General features: G+C 41.8%; 1 protein-coding gene across 2 annotated transcripts in view; it reads right to left on the reverse strand.

Annotated features, from left to right (window-relative positions):
• ASXL1 (ASXL transcriptional regulator 1) overlaps window positions 1–17,583 on the reverse strand; it is a 64,324-nt gene extending 46,741 nt beyond the window's left edge. Inside the window, exons 1-4 of one of the 2 annotated variants that reach the window (XM_033094639.1) lie at window positions 16,931–17,583; window positions 10,363–10,445; window positions 10,135–10,137; window positions 7,759–7,867 (exon numbers count right to left, since the gene is read on the reverse strand). In XM_033094639.1, coding sequence (XP_032950530.1) covers window positions 7,759–7,867; window positions 10,135–10,137; window positions 10,363–10,445; window positions 16,931–16,987 — 252 coding nt within the window. In that variant the 5' untranslated portion in view covers window positions 16,988–17,583. The remainder of the gene's footprint in view (window positions 1–7,758; window positions 7,868–10,134; window positions 10,138–10,362; window positions 10,446–16,930) is intronic. The other variant, XM_033094640.1, reaches the window with a different exon arrangement.
• Between the last annotated feature and the right edge of the window lie 1,478 nt (window positions 17,584–19,061).

The following is a 19,061-nucleotide window of genomic DNA, read 5'->3' on the forward strand; positions in this document are numbered from 1 at the left end:
AGATGCACAAAGAATTTGAAATTGTTCTTTCAGAACCTTGACTATGCTTCTCAAACTTTTGGGAACCAACTCATTTAGTCAAAACTTAAAACCTCCTAAATTGTCCTCCACGTGTTAAATACAAACCTCTCAAATACCCAAAAATGTGACTTTGTACCATTAAACTCTCTCAGGCTGCTTCCCCATTAGCCAAGGAATAGGAAACACATTTATGTTTTAAAAAACACCAATGTAAGAAGCATGATGCCTGGCTAGAATACAGTTAGCACTCAAACACCAGTTTCCATCTTTTCTTTCAGATTTAGCTATGCTTAGACTAAACAAGTTCCTCAAATAACTCTCCCAAAAAGTCTGATATGAAGGACTGAGAAGAGAGATCAAATGCAGTTTTCATATTGGCTGACCAAAAAAAAAGTGCTAAATATTTTTTCAAACACAGTCCCAAGGAAACCTGGGACATATACAGTCTCATTTCCCTAGAACCATGGTGCTTAAACACACACACACACACACACACACACACACACACACACACACACTTAAAAAAAAGTTTATAACTGTTTTAAAAATGTATGTCACTTTAACAACCCTGAAATTATCATCCTGCCCCCATCCCCACCCCGAGCTACTACAAAACCCTCCTGGTGGTAATGCTTTCCAAACCTGTTACCTGACCTTTACCGCTTCATTCTTACAGGTCTTTGAACTTCAGGAGGTAGAAGGACAAAAGGCAACTCATCTGTTAGGCATAAAACCAGAGTCCCACCAGGGCTCCCCAAACAATCAAGTTCTCTCTTCTCCCTGAGCTGTCTGGAAATCCTGTCAGACAACGGAATATCCCTTTTTTCAAAGGCAGATTCAGACATCCCTTGAGAATCATTCAAACAAATAAGGAACCTTTTACCAATTGAAGGGTCAAAGCCTTCATCAAAACTAAACTGCTATCATTACCCAGAGCAAACGGTACCACTGCTCTACTAACTGGGCCTTCTGTGCAGACCTCCAATAGCAGAGTGGAACAGGGTTTGCAATGAAACAGAGCCTCTAGTAAATAGCAAACGCCTCACAAAAGAACAGGAAAGGAAAATATCCAGGGCTGCCTTACTTTTCACACAAAACAGTCTAGATGTTAGAATGTGAGCACAGGAAGGATCTTTATTGGATTTTTACTCCAGGATGTTTTCAACAGAGCTGCAGGGCCTGGGAAAGACGTCTGGGGTGCTTAGGGAGTGGGGTGAGGATGGCAAACCCATAGAGATGGAGAAGCTGGGCCCTCATGTTTGTTCCAAACAGAGCAGTTTCACAGTCATATACTTATTATTGAAGCTCAATTTCATGAGATAAAATGGTTTTACACATGATGTATTTAAACAACTAATCTATTTCAACCCTTCAGTGTTAGAGAAAAACATGTACAAATGATGACATTAAGACATGAGGTGCTACGCTAGAACCCAGACTTTGACTCCTAGAGTCCAGTGCTCTTACTACCACCAGATGTTACTTATTCTGGCATAGAAAAGAACGCCTATGATCAGAACTGCCCCAACAGAATTAATGCAAAGGGCAGAAATTCAAACCAGTTAACCATAACTAAAGACTTCACATCTAAGGATATGAAAAGCTACTTTTGCTTAACAATTATAAGAATTTTCATTAAAGAGAGTAAAGCTGACATTTTGAGAACTATCAAGAAACTCATAAGATGCTTCAAAAAGATCGAGTGACCAAAGGTCATAAAACCTGAAGAAAAATTCTTTATTCTTAAATGGCATAATGAAAAGAAATCAAGGGCTGGCCCTGTGGCTCAGGTGGTTGGAGCGCCATGCTCCTAACACCGAGGTCACCGGTTCGATTCCCACATGGGCCAGCTCACTGTGACCTCTACAGCTAAGATTGTGAACAAGAGCTCTCCTTGGAGCTGGGCTGCAGTGTGCAGCCGCAGGGAGGTCGGCGTGCGGTGTGAGTGGCCGGCAGCCTTCGTGAGCGGGCGGCAGCGGGCGAGAGGGCCAAGAGCTGCTGTGAGTGGCCGACCGACTGCCTCAGCAGGGGGAGCGCGAGGCTCATAATACCAGCTTGGGCCAATCAGACTGAGAAACAATGGCTTAAACCGGCGGCGGGGAGGCGGAAAAAGGGTGGAAAAAAGAAAAGAAATCAAACTGAAAAGGTGTGGCCCTGGGTTCTAGTCCCAACACAGCCACATGCATTTGTCACACAGAAGTATGGTCACAGACAAATCATTTCAAATCATTTAATCTGTTAGAAATTCAGTTTTCAATCTGCAAAATTAAGATGATTTGAGAGACCCTCCCAGACTAACATTCTAGGATTCTAAGCATTAAAAAGATCATATATTTGATAAGGCTAACACAGAGACCGTAAGACATTGTCTAAAAATGTCACTACCATTTTCAATGAGTAGAAATTCCTATATCTAACAAGCAAGATGATCAAAATTTAAAACTCTAAAAGGAATAATAACATGATATCTAAAACACACCTAAAATGTTTAAATTGTTTCTAAGTGGCTCAGTTTCTGGCTTCAGCAATTAAGAGGAACCAGTTTATAGCCATAGCCTGGGAAAGATTTATTTCTAGTGTCAGCAGATTCTTTCAGATTTATGTAGAACTGCTCTAAAGAGGGCAAGGAAAAAAAGGGGTTCTTAGAAGTCAACTTGCTGAGCAGAAGAAAAAATATGCATATTCTATAGTAAAACTGATATAAAAGAGAGGTGAATTACAAGAACTAGCTGGCTGAAGATTTCGATGATGCCATCTTCTACGTTATAGTCAGCCAACAGTTACATGCCAGACACAGGAGACGCAGTGAAAACAAAGTCCCTGCACTTACATTCTAGTGCGGGGACGCTAAGGATAACCAAGTAACCAAACAAACAAGGTAATTTCCGATACTCATAGGGCTATGAAACAGATGAAAACCCTGATAATGTTGTGGAATTAGATTAGTAGTTAGAGAAAGCTTCACTGAGAAGATACTTTTGGACTAAGAACCAAATGACAAGAAGCTACCACAGAGGGGCTAGTGAAAGGGCTCTGAAGCAGACACAAGTTTGGGGTATTTAAGAAACACAGCGAAGGGTGGCTAAAGTATAATGACCCAGGGGAAGAGCTAGGAGAGCAGACCAGAGTGCTAGGCAAGGGCCAAGCAGGATAGTGATAAGATGTGATTCGCATTTTTACAAGACCACTCACTCTGCTTTCTGTGCACCTATCAAAAATCAAAATGGATTCTGATACTGCCTCTCAAATGATAGACTCTATGATTTTATTGTGTTAAGTCTAGGCTTATTCCATTTGTTCTCTTCGGTATTTAATGGTAATATAGTTTTGAAATTGCTCTAAGTGTGGAGTTGTACATAAATATTTTAATTGCAGTTCTATAAATAACATTGTGAGACTGCAATAATTACCTTCTCTTTCTCCAATTGCTTTTTCCTTTGTTTGCAAACTGTGGATTTTAATGGATGATACTTCAAGTGTAGTCATCTATTTCTTTTAATGAGAAGACATCTTTTATACTTTTTATATATTTCAAAGATTTAACCAGGCTTGTTAATTGAATTAAAGGCCCTGAAGGAGTCCAAATAGCCATAAGTGACCTAAGTGACATCTCAATTTGAGCATCATTCCACAATAACACTGAGCCATGTTCAGATGACTGCGGTGATACCTGACAGTGAGTGCTGAAATGACCACGCATCAACGCAGGTTAAACTCACCAGTGACACAATGAGTCACAAAAGCAGAGTAGTTCATCATGAACGTCCTAAAAATGTAGGACACTACAAAGCAACTCAGAGTGGTTTTATAGGATGGAAAATCCCCGGTGTAAAAAATAATATAAATTCTACCTCTAACCAGGCAATGATGGACACTAGCAGCTGACTCCAGGAACAACTTAAGGAAAGCAATTCAAATCAAGAATTCAAAGCATGGGCAGATTTCATCTATCCCATGTATCCCTGAGGACTAGCTCTGCGGACTGATGCAAGCATCTATATATAAAGTGTCAAATGTACCATCACATTACCCAGAACAACTTTTATCAGAGAAGAAACCCTGTGGCATGCCCCAAAAGACTCCAACTTATAAGTAAAGCTTTGGTAATCATGGACAACAGCCACACAATGTATCCAAAAGTGAAAAAACTCCTCTATTTTCAACTAAGTAACAAAACCAAAGAGGTAAGTATAGCTTTGAGCTTGATGGCCCACTAGAAGAGATTTCCAAGCAGGGGGTAGAAAAACTACCAAGCCATTCTGCACATGCTTTTCTCCTTAACACAGGGCAGAAAACTTAGGAAAACAAAATGCCACAGGATTTCAGAGGTGTCACCACCACCTTTAAAGGGAAAAATGAGAAATGTGATTTAAATAATCTGTGTCTTCCTGTCCTTTATTACAGGCAAGATCCTGACCACTATACAAAACATCCCATCACTTCGATCTGTCACTGCTGAGTGGCTCTGGGCTACACCCTGGCACAGTAGACATGATCTAGCAGTACAATCGTGAAGGAGTCTGGAAATAACCAAAATATCCACACTTTTATCAGTCCTTTAAAAATGTATTTAATTCTATAAGACAACTGGCCTGGACTGTTCAAAAATATCAATGCTATGAAAGATACAAGGCAAGGGAACTGTTCTACATTAAAGGAGATTAAAGAAACATGAAAACCAAATATAATGTATGATTCTTGACGATGCTGGAGTTAAAAAATAAGCTACAAAGAATGTTTTTGGAACTAGAGAAAATTTGACTATGGACAATGTATTATATACTACTGTATCAATATTAAGTTTCTTGAATGTGGTAGTGAAATTATGGTTATTTAGGTTAATGTCCTTGCTCTTAAGATATACATTCTAGTAATAACTATGCATGGTGTCAGATGAATACTAGATTTATCAGGGTGATCACTTCATAAGGTTTATAAATGTCTCATCACTATGTGGTACACCTGAAACTAATACAATATTGTACGTCAACTGTAGTTGAAAAATAAAAAAATGTAAAATAAATGACATATATTCTAAAATATTTAGGTGTGAAGTACCAGCACTAGTTAACACTTTCAAATGGTTCTGAAAAAACAACAAAAAACAAACAAGCATACCTACAGTGGAGAGGACTAAAGCAAGCATGGCAAACTTGTAACAATTAATAAGAAAGCTAGAGGTTGGGGATGTTCACTGTTGTACTCCTTCAATTTTTCTGCAGTTTTGAAATTTTTTCAAAATACAAAAATGGATTAAAAATATGTACTCAACACCACCTTGAACTTGAGTGTTTACTGGACAGACGTGGGTTCTCAGATCACCAGGACGGTGATCAGCTGGTTCAGATTTTTGGTATCCTTTCTTATCCATTCCTAAGTAACAATAAAGTAAACGCCTGCACAACTTCTGGGAGATAGTGTAGTGATAATGAGACATTTAACAAGAGACTTATAATTACCACACATTCCTAACCGGGAATCTAGAATCCCACAACAGTCTTTAAAAATAATAAGGTATGTCTATATGTACTAGTGTTCATGGCAAATATATTAACTAAACAGCAAAGCCATAAGAAAAGTAGGAGCCAATTTTTTTCAAATTATAACTTTTTATGTAGGTTACAGGTAGAATTTATGGGTTACTTTCACTTTTTCTGTTGCATTTTGCTTTCTGTTGTATTTGCACGTATTGCTTTTGTAACAGATTAAAATTAAGTGACACACACATAATTAATCAAACTAAACTTCTACTAAAACCACAACAGTAAACACCTATTTTAGCTGAGATACGAGCTACAGGCCAGAGGCAGATCTAGGAATAGTTTCATCAAGATTAGGATAAAAATTGAGTACCAAAATGTAGCCATCATGCATTAATCATTCATTAAACATGCATTTATTGATGGCTACTCTGCACAGTATCCTAACAGACAGTGAAATAAATAAACCTAGTCTCTACCCTCAAGGAGTTTAATCTCACTGAGGGAACCAGACAAACAAGCCACTAACCCAAAAAAAGCACAAAGAATCAGAGAGGTGATGTACAACAGCAACAAGCAACAAGCTATGCAGCCCAAGCGACATAAAGCCAAAGGCAGGCGAGAGGACACGCTGAGCACATACACCTTCAATCAATACATCATCACATAGAGCTGCAGACTAACAGAACGTCCCCAAGCTTAGAGCAGATTCATACAAGAGAGTTTACTCAAATATGTCACAATTAAAATGAAGAAATTTAATTCAGTTCAAATATTAAGCATGGACTATGCCAAGAATTCTGCCCAGAGACAAATTACAAAGACAAAACTCAGTTCCTACCCTCAAGCTGTTCATAGAACACCTCCCTCTTAAAATAGAAATATGCCATTAACAAGCATATTTGTAACACATACAATACACGTAATTATAATTATACATAATTACATAGTATAATTACATTATATATAACAATATACAGTAGAAAAATGCCATTAACAAGCAATTAAGGATGAAGAACCTAAAGGAATACCACAAAAGCTACCATTTATTAAGAACTGACTTTGTGCCAGGGATGCATACGCCACCATGAAGCGGAGTTAAAATTGTCCCAGGTTACAAAACTAGGTTTTTAACTCAGGGCTTTGTCTCTCCCAAGGCTCAGTTCCTGACATTACATTATACTTTCTCTTAACAAAAAAGTCCAAAATAATAGAAACAAAAACAATATAGAAAATAGCACAGACATGTGAACATAAGATACATTTGATGTATACATATAACATCAAGTTTTCTGACAGCATTTGTGACTGTATTTGTTCAAGTGTTTAATTTTGAATTAATTGTAGAAAACAAGCCTATCAAGAGAACAAAACTAAAAGGGAGAAGTTTGTATGTGGACTACCACGACTTATAATTACATATTGGAAGAGCATAAGGGTCAGCATCAAAATTTCAGTTTCCTCACCATCAACAGGTCATCTTATATGTATATCAGGAGTCAGGAAGTCAGGAGCCCCAAGTCAAATCTGGCCCACTGCCTGTTCTGGCAAATAAAGTTTTATTGGAACACAGCCAGACAGGTCGCTTCGTTTGCGCATTGTCTATGGCTGCTTTCTCACTACAATGGCAAAACTAAACAGTTATGATACAGATAGTATGCTCCACAAAACCTAAAATATTGTCTGGCTTTTACAGCATAAGTTTGTTAACGCTGGTTTAAATGATAGCCATACATATCACAAATGGTAGAGAAATAATTAGCCTATTCATTTCCGTTCTACCAAAGCTTTATCTGACTTAAGTTCTCTTCCTTTATAATTAGTGTCACTTAGTAAATGCTAATGAGTTTTTGAATTTCCACTAGAATATTCACAATCAGGTATTTCCCAGACCAGGTCTTACTTTAGCTGCCCAGTTATTTATCCTTCACAATATTCACACACACAAAATCCTAATCAAGGCACGTTTGTAATTACCCCCACACATACTTATCCCTGTATTGCATACAATCTGCAAAGATATAGACAGGAAAAGCCGAATACAGACACAACAGCTGACATGACTAAATAATCCCTAATACCCTGTTCACACTACAACATCTCAGTCAACTGCCAGTTAGGACCAAACAGCATCAACCTCACCTGCCTGCTTATTAGAAATGCAAATTCACGGCCTCATTCCAGAACTATCAGGTGATTCGTATGCCCAGTAAAAGCTTAAGAACCACTGAACTAAAACCGAGTTTGTATTACTTACCTTGAGTGTGAAAAGGCTGATTCGGCCAGGCAGTTTATAAAACAGCCCCTCTCCTCCTCTTGAATTGGAATGTAGCATGGCATTGAGACACGCGAGAGGGGATGTCCCACTGTAAAAACATACAAGGATGGGTGAGGGTCACACAAATCCATATGCCTACTTACTCAAAGATCGAATACTCTCCAAGTCATTCCTAAATCAATAAAAAGCAGAGCAAGAACTATAGAAGATCTCATGACAACATTCCACTTTGAAAGTAGCAAAGGAGTAACGTGAAATTCCCATAAATTACACCCACAGTACTCTGGGATAAGACATGTTTTGTGATACCCCCGAGCCATACCCGGCACTTCTTTAGTGCACTTTGACAATATGAACCAAATTCTCAAGAAATTTAGAAAAACTATACAATTATTTTTCAAGTTCACTCAGGAGTTTTGAAAAAACACATTGCCCAATATTTTTATAAAATTTTTTAAATTAAAATTTAATATTAAAAACAAAACAGAGTGTTTCCTAGCCTCTATATTTCAACCTGCATGTAATGCTTAGAAACCGCCACATAACATTAGCAACACAAAGACCACAGAAATCAATGGTGCCGTCCCAAGAACAAGCACAGCTTTTTTGTTCCCAGTTAAATATTTTCTAATAAGCACACAAAAGAACAGTATTCCATTTGCTTTTTCTCTGTTGGGAAGCGGGAAGGATGGGTTTTATTCTACATCTACACAAGAGCAATCGTTTAAATTTGAATATAAAAAAAAAGTATAACGGATTTAGTACCCAATAACATTAAACCAAAAAAAAGATGGCATGTTATTTCATGGTCCCTGCTACAACAGTAGTTACCAAAACAAATGACAACTCAGTGAATGAGAGGCTACTTCCTGAATCTTAAAATAGCAAAGCTGTCAAAAACGCAGACCCCTGCCCATTACTGTTACCGAGTTTGGCACTAGCACGTGCTTAGCGGTCACATTCACCTGTGCACCTTCTCTTCCCTCTCCCCAGCATGTTAAAAAATATGTATCTTAAAGTCTCTTAGCATTTTTAAGAACTAAAGGCCCTAATTTATGCAGTGTTAAAAATAATTTCTGAGTTTAAAAAAAGCCATTAAAAAAAACCTATTACTTAGACAGCTTTGGAACACACTGGATGCTAAAAACACTTTCACGAAGAACCAATCTCTAAAAGAAATCTTGTGCAGAATCTGGAGTATCAAGTGGGTGTGCTAACATCTCTGCTACAAGGGGAACAGCATGCTGGTAGACTCCTTCTGCAAACAGTGTGACTCCTACACACTATACCTCTGTCTACAAATTACAGAGCTGCTCACTCATCACGAGCCACCATGACTGCTTCAGAATTCCTACAAGAGCAAGAAGCAGAAACAAGTTCAAGTTCTTAATTCCATCTGTCCCAAAGGGACTAATTTACCTTCTATAGGCATAGTGGTCCAACAGCAGTGCAGACAGCAGCATGATGGGAAATAGCCCGTAAAAACAAAAATAAAGCACAATTATAACACTACACAGTGCACAGGTACTATTTAAATGATTGTGATCTAGGCAATCCTGAGCTTCCTTCCCCAGAAAATATCAACTCGAGAATGAACTGACAACAGGAAAGTATGTTTTGACCCTAAAAGGTCAATGCCAAGCAGTTAGAACTTAACCAGCTAAAACATATGCTGTCTTTGTTCTGTCCCAAGAAAAGACTGTGTTGAGCTCTCCTCTTGCATTTAAAAAAAACAAAAGTTCAGGTGAGGAGAGAAAAGGATTAAGGGCAGTAACTGGCTTGGGGGCCTGCAATTCCTTTTTTGTTGCTAACTTGCTGCTTTTCAGGGAAACCTACATCATAGGACAACAAAAATCAAGGTTACCTCAAAATTTACTATATTCATATCATAAATGGCTAGAATCAGTAAGAGAAAAAAAAGCCAGAGGATTTTATGATGAGACCACCCCTCTTTGATTCTAAACAAAGGACTTCAGAGACACAGCAGAGAGAGAGGGTAGTTTTAGACTCCATACAGCCTATCAGAATCCACCCCACTCTATTACTGAAACTTACCAAACACAGTACAAGAGAAAATGTGCCAACTCCTTAAATAAAAGCAAGCTACAAGTCAAGATTTAAGGGAGATCAAGGATGGGGAAAGCCACTGGACCTCTGATGAAAACAAATTAATGTTCACTCACTCCCACCCTCCACTCAAGGGGACACAATCTGGGAGATACCGTATTTCCCCGAAAATAAGACTGGGTTTTATATTAATTTTTGCTCCAAAAGATGCATTAGAGCATATTTTCAGGGGATGCCTTATTTTTTCACGTACAACAATCTACATTTATTCAAATACAGTCATGTCACCTTCTTCTGGAACATCATCATAATGTACTAAATGTGTCCATTTGGCTGACGATCTTAACTGGGGCTTATTTTCAGGGTAGGTCCTATTTTCGGGGAAACACAGTAGTTCCATACTCCTACCAGACATATGAGCACATACATATGCTTATGTGGACTTACATCACTACAGAACTACAGAAAGACACGTCCTATGAAACCCTCATGTTAAGCAACAAAAGCAATACAAACCTCATTTCCTTTAGTCCTTCTGCTTCTATAACCTGCAGAATCTGTTTCGGTGTCATTGGAGCATCCGAGTAGTTTTCCAGTACCTGAAAAAATATAAATGTTATGATTTCAGTGTGCAATTTCCATTTATATCTATCAACATATAATGGGCTACAGTTCTGTTATGCAGTATCACTGCTGACAATTTAGTTTTTTCCACAGTTAAAATTACTTCAGAAACCAAATTACACCTAGTTGCTGTGACTGCAATTAGCTAAAATATTCTAATTCTCAACTCTAAAAACACATCTTCCTAGCATACAGGTCTGACAATTAAGTTTGCAAACTTGTTGCAACAATGTTGCTAACCTTTTTTGATATCAGAGGGATTATTCATTATGAATTTGTACCAACTGGACAGTTAACCAAGTTTACTATTTGGAAGTGCTGAAAAGGCTGCGTGAAAAAGTTAGATGACCTGAACTTTTCTCCAAGTCATGGCTCTTGCATCACGACAATGCACAAGCTCACAAGGCAGTCTGTGAGGGAGTTTTTAGCCTGTAAACAAATAACTGTATTGGAACACCCTCCCTACTCACCTGATCTGGCCCCCAATGACTTCTTTCTTTACCCAAAGATAAAGGAAATATTGAAAGGAAGACATTTTGATGACCTTCAGGACATCAAGGGTAATATCTGGACAGCTCTGGATGGCCATTCCAGAAAAGGAGTTCCAAAACTGCTTTGAAGGGTGGACTAGGCGCTGGTGACAGTGCACAGCTTCCCAAGGTGAGTACTTCAAAAGTGACCATAGTGATATTTAGCAAGGAGGTATGTAGCACTTTTGCTAGGATGAGTTCACGAACTTAAGACCCACCTTGTATATTACGGTATGTGGGACCTTAGCAACCCTGTTTACTGTTTCACTTGATACTGTTTGTATGACTAAACCACAAAATACATAGTGCTACACAATAATTTATAAGAAATGCATTCAGATTTTCTTTCCCAAGGAAGTTTGATTAGTACCCATATTTTTATTTTTTTATCTTATTTTATTTTATTTTTTTTAGATTTTATTGGGGAAGGGGAACAGGACTTTATTGGGGAACAGTGTGTACTTTCAGGACTTTTTCTAAGTCAACTTGTCATTTCAATCTTAGTTGTGGAGGACACAGCTCAGCTCCAGGTCCAGTTGCCGTTGTTAGTTGCAGGGGGTGCAGCCCACCATCCCTTGTGGGAGTGGAACCCTCAACCTTATGGTTGAGAGCCCGCACTCCAACCAACTGAGCCATCTAGCCACCCGGGAGCTGAGCAGCAGCTCACTGACTTCATTCTAGTTGCAGAGGGCGCAGCTCGCTGGCCCATGTGGGAATTCAACCAGCAGCCCCATTGCCCAGAGCTCACGCTCTAACCACTGAGCCACCCCGTCCGCCCCAGTACCCATATTTTTAAATGATGGTTTCTGCTACTGTTGTAAAATTCTGGTGTTAATTGCCATGGCCCATTTTGCCATTTGGCAACATGATGTTATGACTCTACATGATGGGTGCAAGCAGAATAACGAGAAACAGAATGTCCCATTTATGTCGGCATCATCTGTAACTAAGTCATGGCAGTAGTTTCCTAGTGAGCAACTGCAGCTCTGACTTTAAGAGGTTGAGTTGTTTTAGAAATGTTATCCTTCTCAAGGAGGAAAAAAAGACAGGCTGTCAGCACCTTTCTACTGTCTCCACCTGTGCAGGGGCTGCCCCCACTACATCTTAGTCACTTAACAACGGTAACAACTAAGTACTGCTCTGTCACAAGTAAAACGTAAAGCAAGAAGTCTGACAGGACTGCTGCTGACGGTTCTCACTATGGAAGAACATGAGCCCACAACACAAAAGGAAGTCAAGTTTTGGAGAAGTAGGTGCTGAAATAAAACCCCTATTTACCATGAACCCATTCTTAGCTTCTCTCTTTGCAGTTTTTACATTCTCCTTGGGTAGCATTAGCATGTCCCACAGTTTCAAGTACTACCTCCATTCTGATTAAATCCCAAATCTCTACCTCTAGCCCTGATTTCTCCCCAAACTTCAGACTCAAATATCCGGCTCTGCACCGGGCCTGCCCCCGACATCCCGCTCTAGTTCATCTCCCCTCTTCCTCCAGTATTCCCTACTTTGGTTGGCAGACTATCTAATCACCTCGTTCAGAAACCCCGGTGTCATCCTTCACTCTCACCTGCCCTACCTCCTACAACCAGTTTCTTACCTGACCCAACACAGCAGCCTCTCCACTAATATCCCTGCAACCAAGCTCTGCTTTCCTCAAATCCATTCTTACTCTGCTGTCATCCTTCATTCAACAAATACATGAATACTTTATGCCAGGAACAATTCTAGGAATTCATCAATAAACAAGACAAATCTCTGCTCTTGCAGAACTTACCTGCCATAGCCTGAGGTCAACCCAACAAAATAAACATGCCCTCCTCACTTTTCTGCTTTAAAATCCTTCAACAGCACCCTAATCACACACAGCAAAAGCTGAAACTTCCAGAGAATCCATTGGCCCACCAGAAAAACACAGGTGTTAGAACCAGACAGACTTGGAGTCAAATTCTGGCCTTCTAAACTTGGGCAAGTAACCTACCCAATCTGAGCCCAGGTTCTCTCATTTGTGAAGGAAGGATATTGATGTCTTCCTCTCAGAGTTGTTTTACAGATTAGAGATAATGTAACTGCGTCCAGTGCCTGGAAAAAGTAGGTGCTCAATGGCTTGGCATACAAGGCCCTCACAATCTGGTCTCTACCTGACACTGCCAAACTGACACTCCACAAACTTCATGTTCCAATAACTATGTGTAGTTCTACCCAATTCCCCCACTCTCCACCCTACAAATTCCTTCTCTCTCTTTCTCTCTTCCCTCTGCTATTTCTTGTCACCAGCTCCTGCTTACATCCTCCGTGATGGGCCTAACTCCTTCTCACCCCTCAAGATTCAGTTTGGAAAGCACCTTCCTCCAGGAAGCCACCTCTGATCTCTGCCAGGCAGAAGTGAATTGTCTTTTCAGTGTCCCCATAGTTCCACAACACATATAATTTACTTTCCAAAGCAGAACACTTGAGAGTGAAAAGAGGGACTGTTCATAATTACAATAAGCAGGACGATAAACAGGAACCAAGATGTCACTGTACCATTTATACATTCATGATGGCACTTACCATGCCGCTAGTAAAATTCTATTCCTGTGTCTGGACCTTCCCCATCCCCAGAAGACCAAGACCGTAAGTCTCTCAAGGGTAAACCTTATCCACCTTTGTACTCCAAGAACCTAAGTAGTTGCAATGTCAACTTCTACAAACCCACCACAAACCCTGGGACAAGCTATTAATGTTCACTGCTACAGATATAATTTCTTTGATACTAATTGCAAGCTGAGCTAGTGAATTTTTGTAGGACTTTTTTTAAGCATGACTGAAAAAATTAGTTACCAATTATTTAAACAACAATCAGGAAAATTGAGAATCAGAGGCTGAGAATCCAAGACAGAAGAAACAAAATTTCTAAAGGAAGTTACATTAAAAGATAAAAGTATTTACTTTTCTTAAACCTGTATATGCCTCCAGCTTTTAGTATAAGAACAATTCAGCAGTGTTCTATTCTATCCTAGTCTCTGTGCTTCTAGAGCACACTTTAAAGAAAGGGGGAGAAAAGTATCTCTTCTCCTACTTCAAAGGGGAAAAAAATGTTTGATGTAAGAATGGTCAGTCATGAATCAAAGTGAAAGATAAAGCTGTGCAATGAAGAGTTTCTCAAAGCCAGGGAGAATCCATTTAAGGGCATTCAATTTAAAGGGAAATCCCCTTGGCTATTTCTCCCAAACAAATTATTCTTAGCAACCAGGCGTATTTATACCCATCCAAACCCCTGAAGTCTACCTCTTACATCTAGAAAAGACGACAGTACAAAATGTTGGAGAGATATCTATTTCTTAACATAATTAACATCTGCAAAAATCAATCTCCTGGAGCATACTACACTACTGGAGTTCTCCAGAAGTCTTGTCTCTCCTACCAAAATACTTGAAAGGGTTCCCTGTAGCACTCTAGCCACCAATTTGAGCAAGGTCAGAAGCAATATGAAATGCCGCAAGCAAGTGCATCTGAATGCCATGGTAAAGCACTTCAAATTCACCTGTCCAAAGAGCAGTTCCATCTAATCAACTGCCCTTCCATGTCAGCTCACTTGGCATACAAGGCCCTCACAATCTGGTCCCTGCCTGTCTCTCTACCCGCTACTGCCAAATTGATACTCCACAAACTTCATGTTCAAAAGGCTCTCTGTCTGGTGTAAACTCTCACAAACTCTCCAGCACTCAGTTACAGCAACTTTTTTTAAATGAGAGGATTCTCCAAGTTCCCCCTCACCCAAAGAAAATTCTAAAACAAAAAAACAATAAAAGATATGCAAAGCTACACACCATGTTCCCAGGAGTTGTCTTTCACATTTTTAACTGCACCACAAAGTAATTTCTATTTGTATGACTATTTTTTAATTAAGAACCATAGAAGAAAAAGAGAAAACTCACATAATCTGGCATGAAGTTAAGCTAATGACAAAACAGAAACAAGCAACCTGGACACTGAAGTTCAGATCACAGTAAACTCAAGAACCTCGAGTTTGAACAGAATAGTCGACCCCAAATTCCTCAAGTCTTTCAACTAGTAAGAGCCAATAGAGCTTTGAGACAAATAGATTTAAAATTCTGTCAGGACATAAATAACAGGATTTAAAGGTACTTTCACCTACCTCTAACAAGTAAAACTCTGGCAAGCAAATTTCTTTTTGGTGCCCAGAGCCATAAACACCTGCATTACAGGAACTCAGAGGAGAATTTCAATGAACACACAAAACTCGACCTCGAGGAAAAAGAGTGCACATCCTTTTGGCTCTCCTCTACTCTCCTTCAGGCCTAAATTTGTTTCTAGATGAAGCCACATTGAAGAAATCCTGAAATTTCCAAGAGATCCTGAAAGCTAGCCAAAGCTTCCAATTTTGACTGAATCAGAAAAAATATTTAGGAATCTCAAAAATCTTCACATTTCATATGCCAAACTAAAACAAATTAACTGAAGCACAAAAACTTCAGCGTACAACTGTTATTTCTATTCCTTGGGCAAGAAAAGCCCAGGTAAGACAATCAGGAACACCAGTGAAAATTCTATAAACCAAACAACTTTATAGTTCTTCCAAGGCAGTAACTGAGTTTTAGAGGCTTCAAAAAAGAAAAAGATGTATCATAGATTTGTAACAACCCTAAACATATATTCATCTTTTTTAGCACACCTTTAAGGCAGGAATCTCATTTCCCAATAAAATAAAAGATTAGAAGGTTGAATTCCATTCATCATTAAAAGTGAATTATAGCAATTATATATAAATAAACTATAGGGAATGAAGAGACAAGTAATGGTCTCTGCACTATAACCCTGCTGTGTGACAGTTCTGAGGAAGTGACATCTCTGGGAGAAATAGAACCTGTTACTACTGTCATCAGCAAGGTTTTATAAGAACATGTCTCAAAGTGTCTTAGTTTTGTGGGTGCAAAACCAAAAGGAACGTATTTCACTTACAAGTCCTCTGACACCTTGAAAACAAAATTCACAACCTCCCTGACCATGCAGCTTCAAATACTCACATCACTCTCTCCCTTGCTAAAACCTTTGTGAGCAGCACCTTCAGACACTTGGTATTTGTGCAACACTTCACGTATATATACATAGGCCAGGACACTAAGGAATAAAGAACACACATTCTTTGCAAAGTGTTGTCAGTTCTCCGTAGCGTGCCTATCTCCAGTCTAGTTTATGAAATAAAACACTCCAGTTCGTTTCTCAAAGTGTGGTCCGTGGCACCTGCATTAAAATCAACCTGGGCATCCGGTTAAAATGAGATACTGAGGCGGTACTCCAGAATCCAGCTCAGTAGCTCGTAAGTAGGGCCCCAGAACCAGCATTCCTAACAACGTCCCCAGGTGTCCCCACTGAACACTAAAGTTTGAGAACCACTGCTCAGGGGTCAAGCTGGGAGGAAGCACTTGCTTCTCTCCACACACCTGGTTTATATTGGGAAAGCTCAAAATGCCACTCGTGTCCTTGAAATTGGGGGCGCTTCCCCACCCCTGGAGTCAAACCCATCACCCCACAGCCCACCAGGAAGCGAGGGAGGAGCTTCCGACCCTTCCCGGAAACCTAACTCCCCCCGAGTGCATAAACCAATCTTCCCCAGACCCCCAGACGCTGCCAAATAGTGGGGGAGGGGAGGCTGGGGCCCCGCCGCCCGGAGTGGGAGGAGCTGGCCTACCAGCTCGCCCCTCCGCAGGAATTTAGTGGGGGTGGCGTGCAGAAAAGGGCGCCACATCCAACCTGGCGGGGGACCTCTCCCCACCCAACGCCTTGGGGGGTTGCCCCGTTCCAGGAGGAAGGGTGGCCCCGCCCCTCCAGCAGTGGGCAGGGCTTCGCCCCTCCCCCTCCCGGTGGGGGATGCGCGGCGATCCCACCCCCACGCCCCCACTGAGCCCCCCTTTGGCGGCCCGCCTCACCAGGCGCGCGGCCTCCGCCCACGTGCGCTCCTTCTTCCTCTTCTGTTTGTCCTTCATCCTCCTCCTCCCCGGCGGCGGCGGCGGCAGCGGTGGATCCACGCGGGACCTCCGGGCGGGGCGGGCTGGGGCGACGACGGTGCGGGGCGGCGGCGGCGGGGGGCGCGTGGCGGCGGCGGCGCGCGAGGACTCGGGTGCGGCCGGGGAGTGGGGGCGGGCGCGCGGGGACCGGCTGGCGCGAGGGCGGTGATGGGGGAGGGGTAGCGGCGGCTCCACGCGCCCGCGCTGCGTCAGTCGCCCACGGCGGCAGCGGCGGCGGCAGCCCCACGATCGCTAAGGAATGCGGCGGCTCCGCATAACCATGGGGTCAGAGGTCACGGCTTCGGCCTTTGCTTTCCCGCTCTGCTGAGGGGCCGAGACAGGACTGGAGGCGGAGCGGGAAGGCGAGACGCGGCTTTCCTTTCGGCGCCCGGGTGTGTGAGTGTCTGCTGTGGGTGTGTGTGAGTGTGTGTGAAGAGTGAGGAGGGGGAGTGTGGGGTTTTTTTTTTGAACAAAAACAAACCGAAAGGACTGCTGGGAATCGTAGTCCCGCCTGCCTCTCTGGCCTCCCCCGCTCCGGAAGAATATGGCTGCGTGAAACGCTTGGACCACACCTCCCGGGGTGCCCCGCGGCCTGTTTTTCCGCCCTCCCCTCCCTCCGTTAGCCTCACGCAGAGCTCGGTAAGGAAGAGGAACTGGCAGTCATTCGGGGAAGGGACTGGGCGGAGTCTCGCGAGGTGCGGGAACTTGCCGGGGGCCTGAGGCATTCTGGGAGGCGATGCTGGGAAGGGGCGGTGGCTGGGCTCTCCGAGCTTCGTTTAATCGCCACCACTCCCCAGCTACGTTTAACCTCTTCGGCGCTTTTTGCTGCGGGATGGGTGAGGGTGGGGATCGAAAACTGATAGCTCCACTCCCAGAGCCCACTCTGTGCCTCTCTCCACCTAAGCAGTTCTCACCGACACTTCTCTTAGGTGACAAGAGGCAGGACTTTCCCTTTTGGTCCTCCCCTGAATGACTCACTGCCGCATAATAATGAGACAACCACTCATACCAGTAAAACGGTTATTCCACAATTGATGGACCTAAACAGTTCCCCATTTCCTCCTGTGCTTTCATGCCCTATGTGTTTGCAGAAGCTGTATTAGCAGAAGCTGCACTCAGCAGCCTAGAGCGTTCTTACCACTTGGTGAATTTGGTGCTATGTTGACGGGTAGTGTAAAGAACTTGGATTTGGAGGCCATACTGAATAGAATGCACCTGAGGCCTTTTTCGAGGCAGTATCCGGGGAGAACACTGGCGGTGGAGTCAAACAGCCCTAGACTGGAATCCTGGCTAAATCATTCCTGGCTCTCAGCCTAAAACGAGGGGCTCACTTCTCTGAGCCTCAATTTTCTAATCTACGTGAGCCTTAATACCTCACAGTATTGTTGGGATTAAAATTAACATAAAACACCTGGCAGATTGCAAGAGAGTGTGAAGAGGGACCTTGATATTAGGTCCATATAATTTGACTTCTGGCGTGGAGCAAGTGTTTAATAATTGGTGCAAGCTGAGAGATAATGGGCAATAGTACTTAGCCTCTTTGAGCCTTGGTTGCAGAGCATGAAATGAGGTTCAGAGCACCCAACACATAGGTTTTCTGTTCCTATGTGTTCCTATCAACAAATATCTGAGTCGACAAATTGATGGACCCAGACATTTCCCCATTTCCTCCTGTGCTTTCTGCCCTACGTGTTTGCAGAAGCTGTATTTGCAGAAGCTGCACTCAGCAGCCTATTGAATCAACAGATATCTATTAAATCAATATCCAGAAACATTCCTAGAATCAGTCCTAAACTGGATTAACGGCCAGCTCTTAAAAATTAGGGAGGCTGGGTTATTGGCCACATTTCAAAAGTTTCCCTGGGTGAGGAAACATCCCCTCCATTCCTTGGTGTTAGCACAAGGTCGAGCCGGAGCTGAGAGAACACTGATACTGTGCTGTCCAACACCAGAGTTCAGTGCTCCTGCTTTTAATGCTGGTCACAGACGTCTATGTCCACTAAACAAACTCCTGCTAAATGAATAGACTCTAAATGGTGAAAGCATGTTTTTA

The sequence above is a fragment of the Rhinolophus ferrumequinum genome, chromosome 23, assembly GCF_004115265.2.
Source record: "Rhinolophus ferrumequinum isolate MPI-CBG mRhiFer1 chromosome 23, mRhiFer1_v1.p, whole genome shotgun sequence".
In the NCBI taxonomy this organism is placed as follows: Eukaryota; Metazoa; Chordata; class Mammalia; order Chiroptera; family Rhinolophidae; genus Rhinolophus; species Rhinolophus ferrumequinum.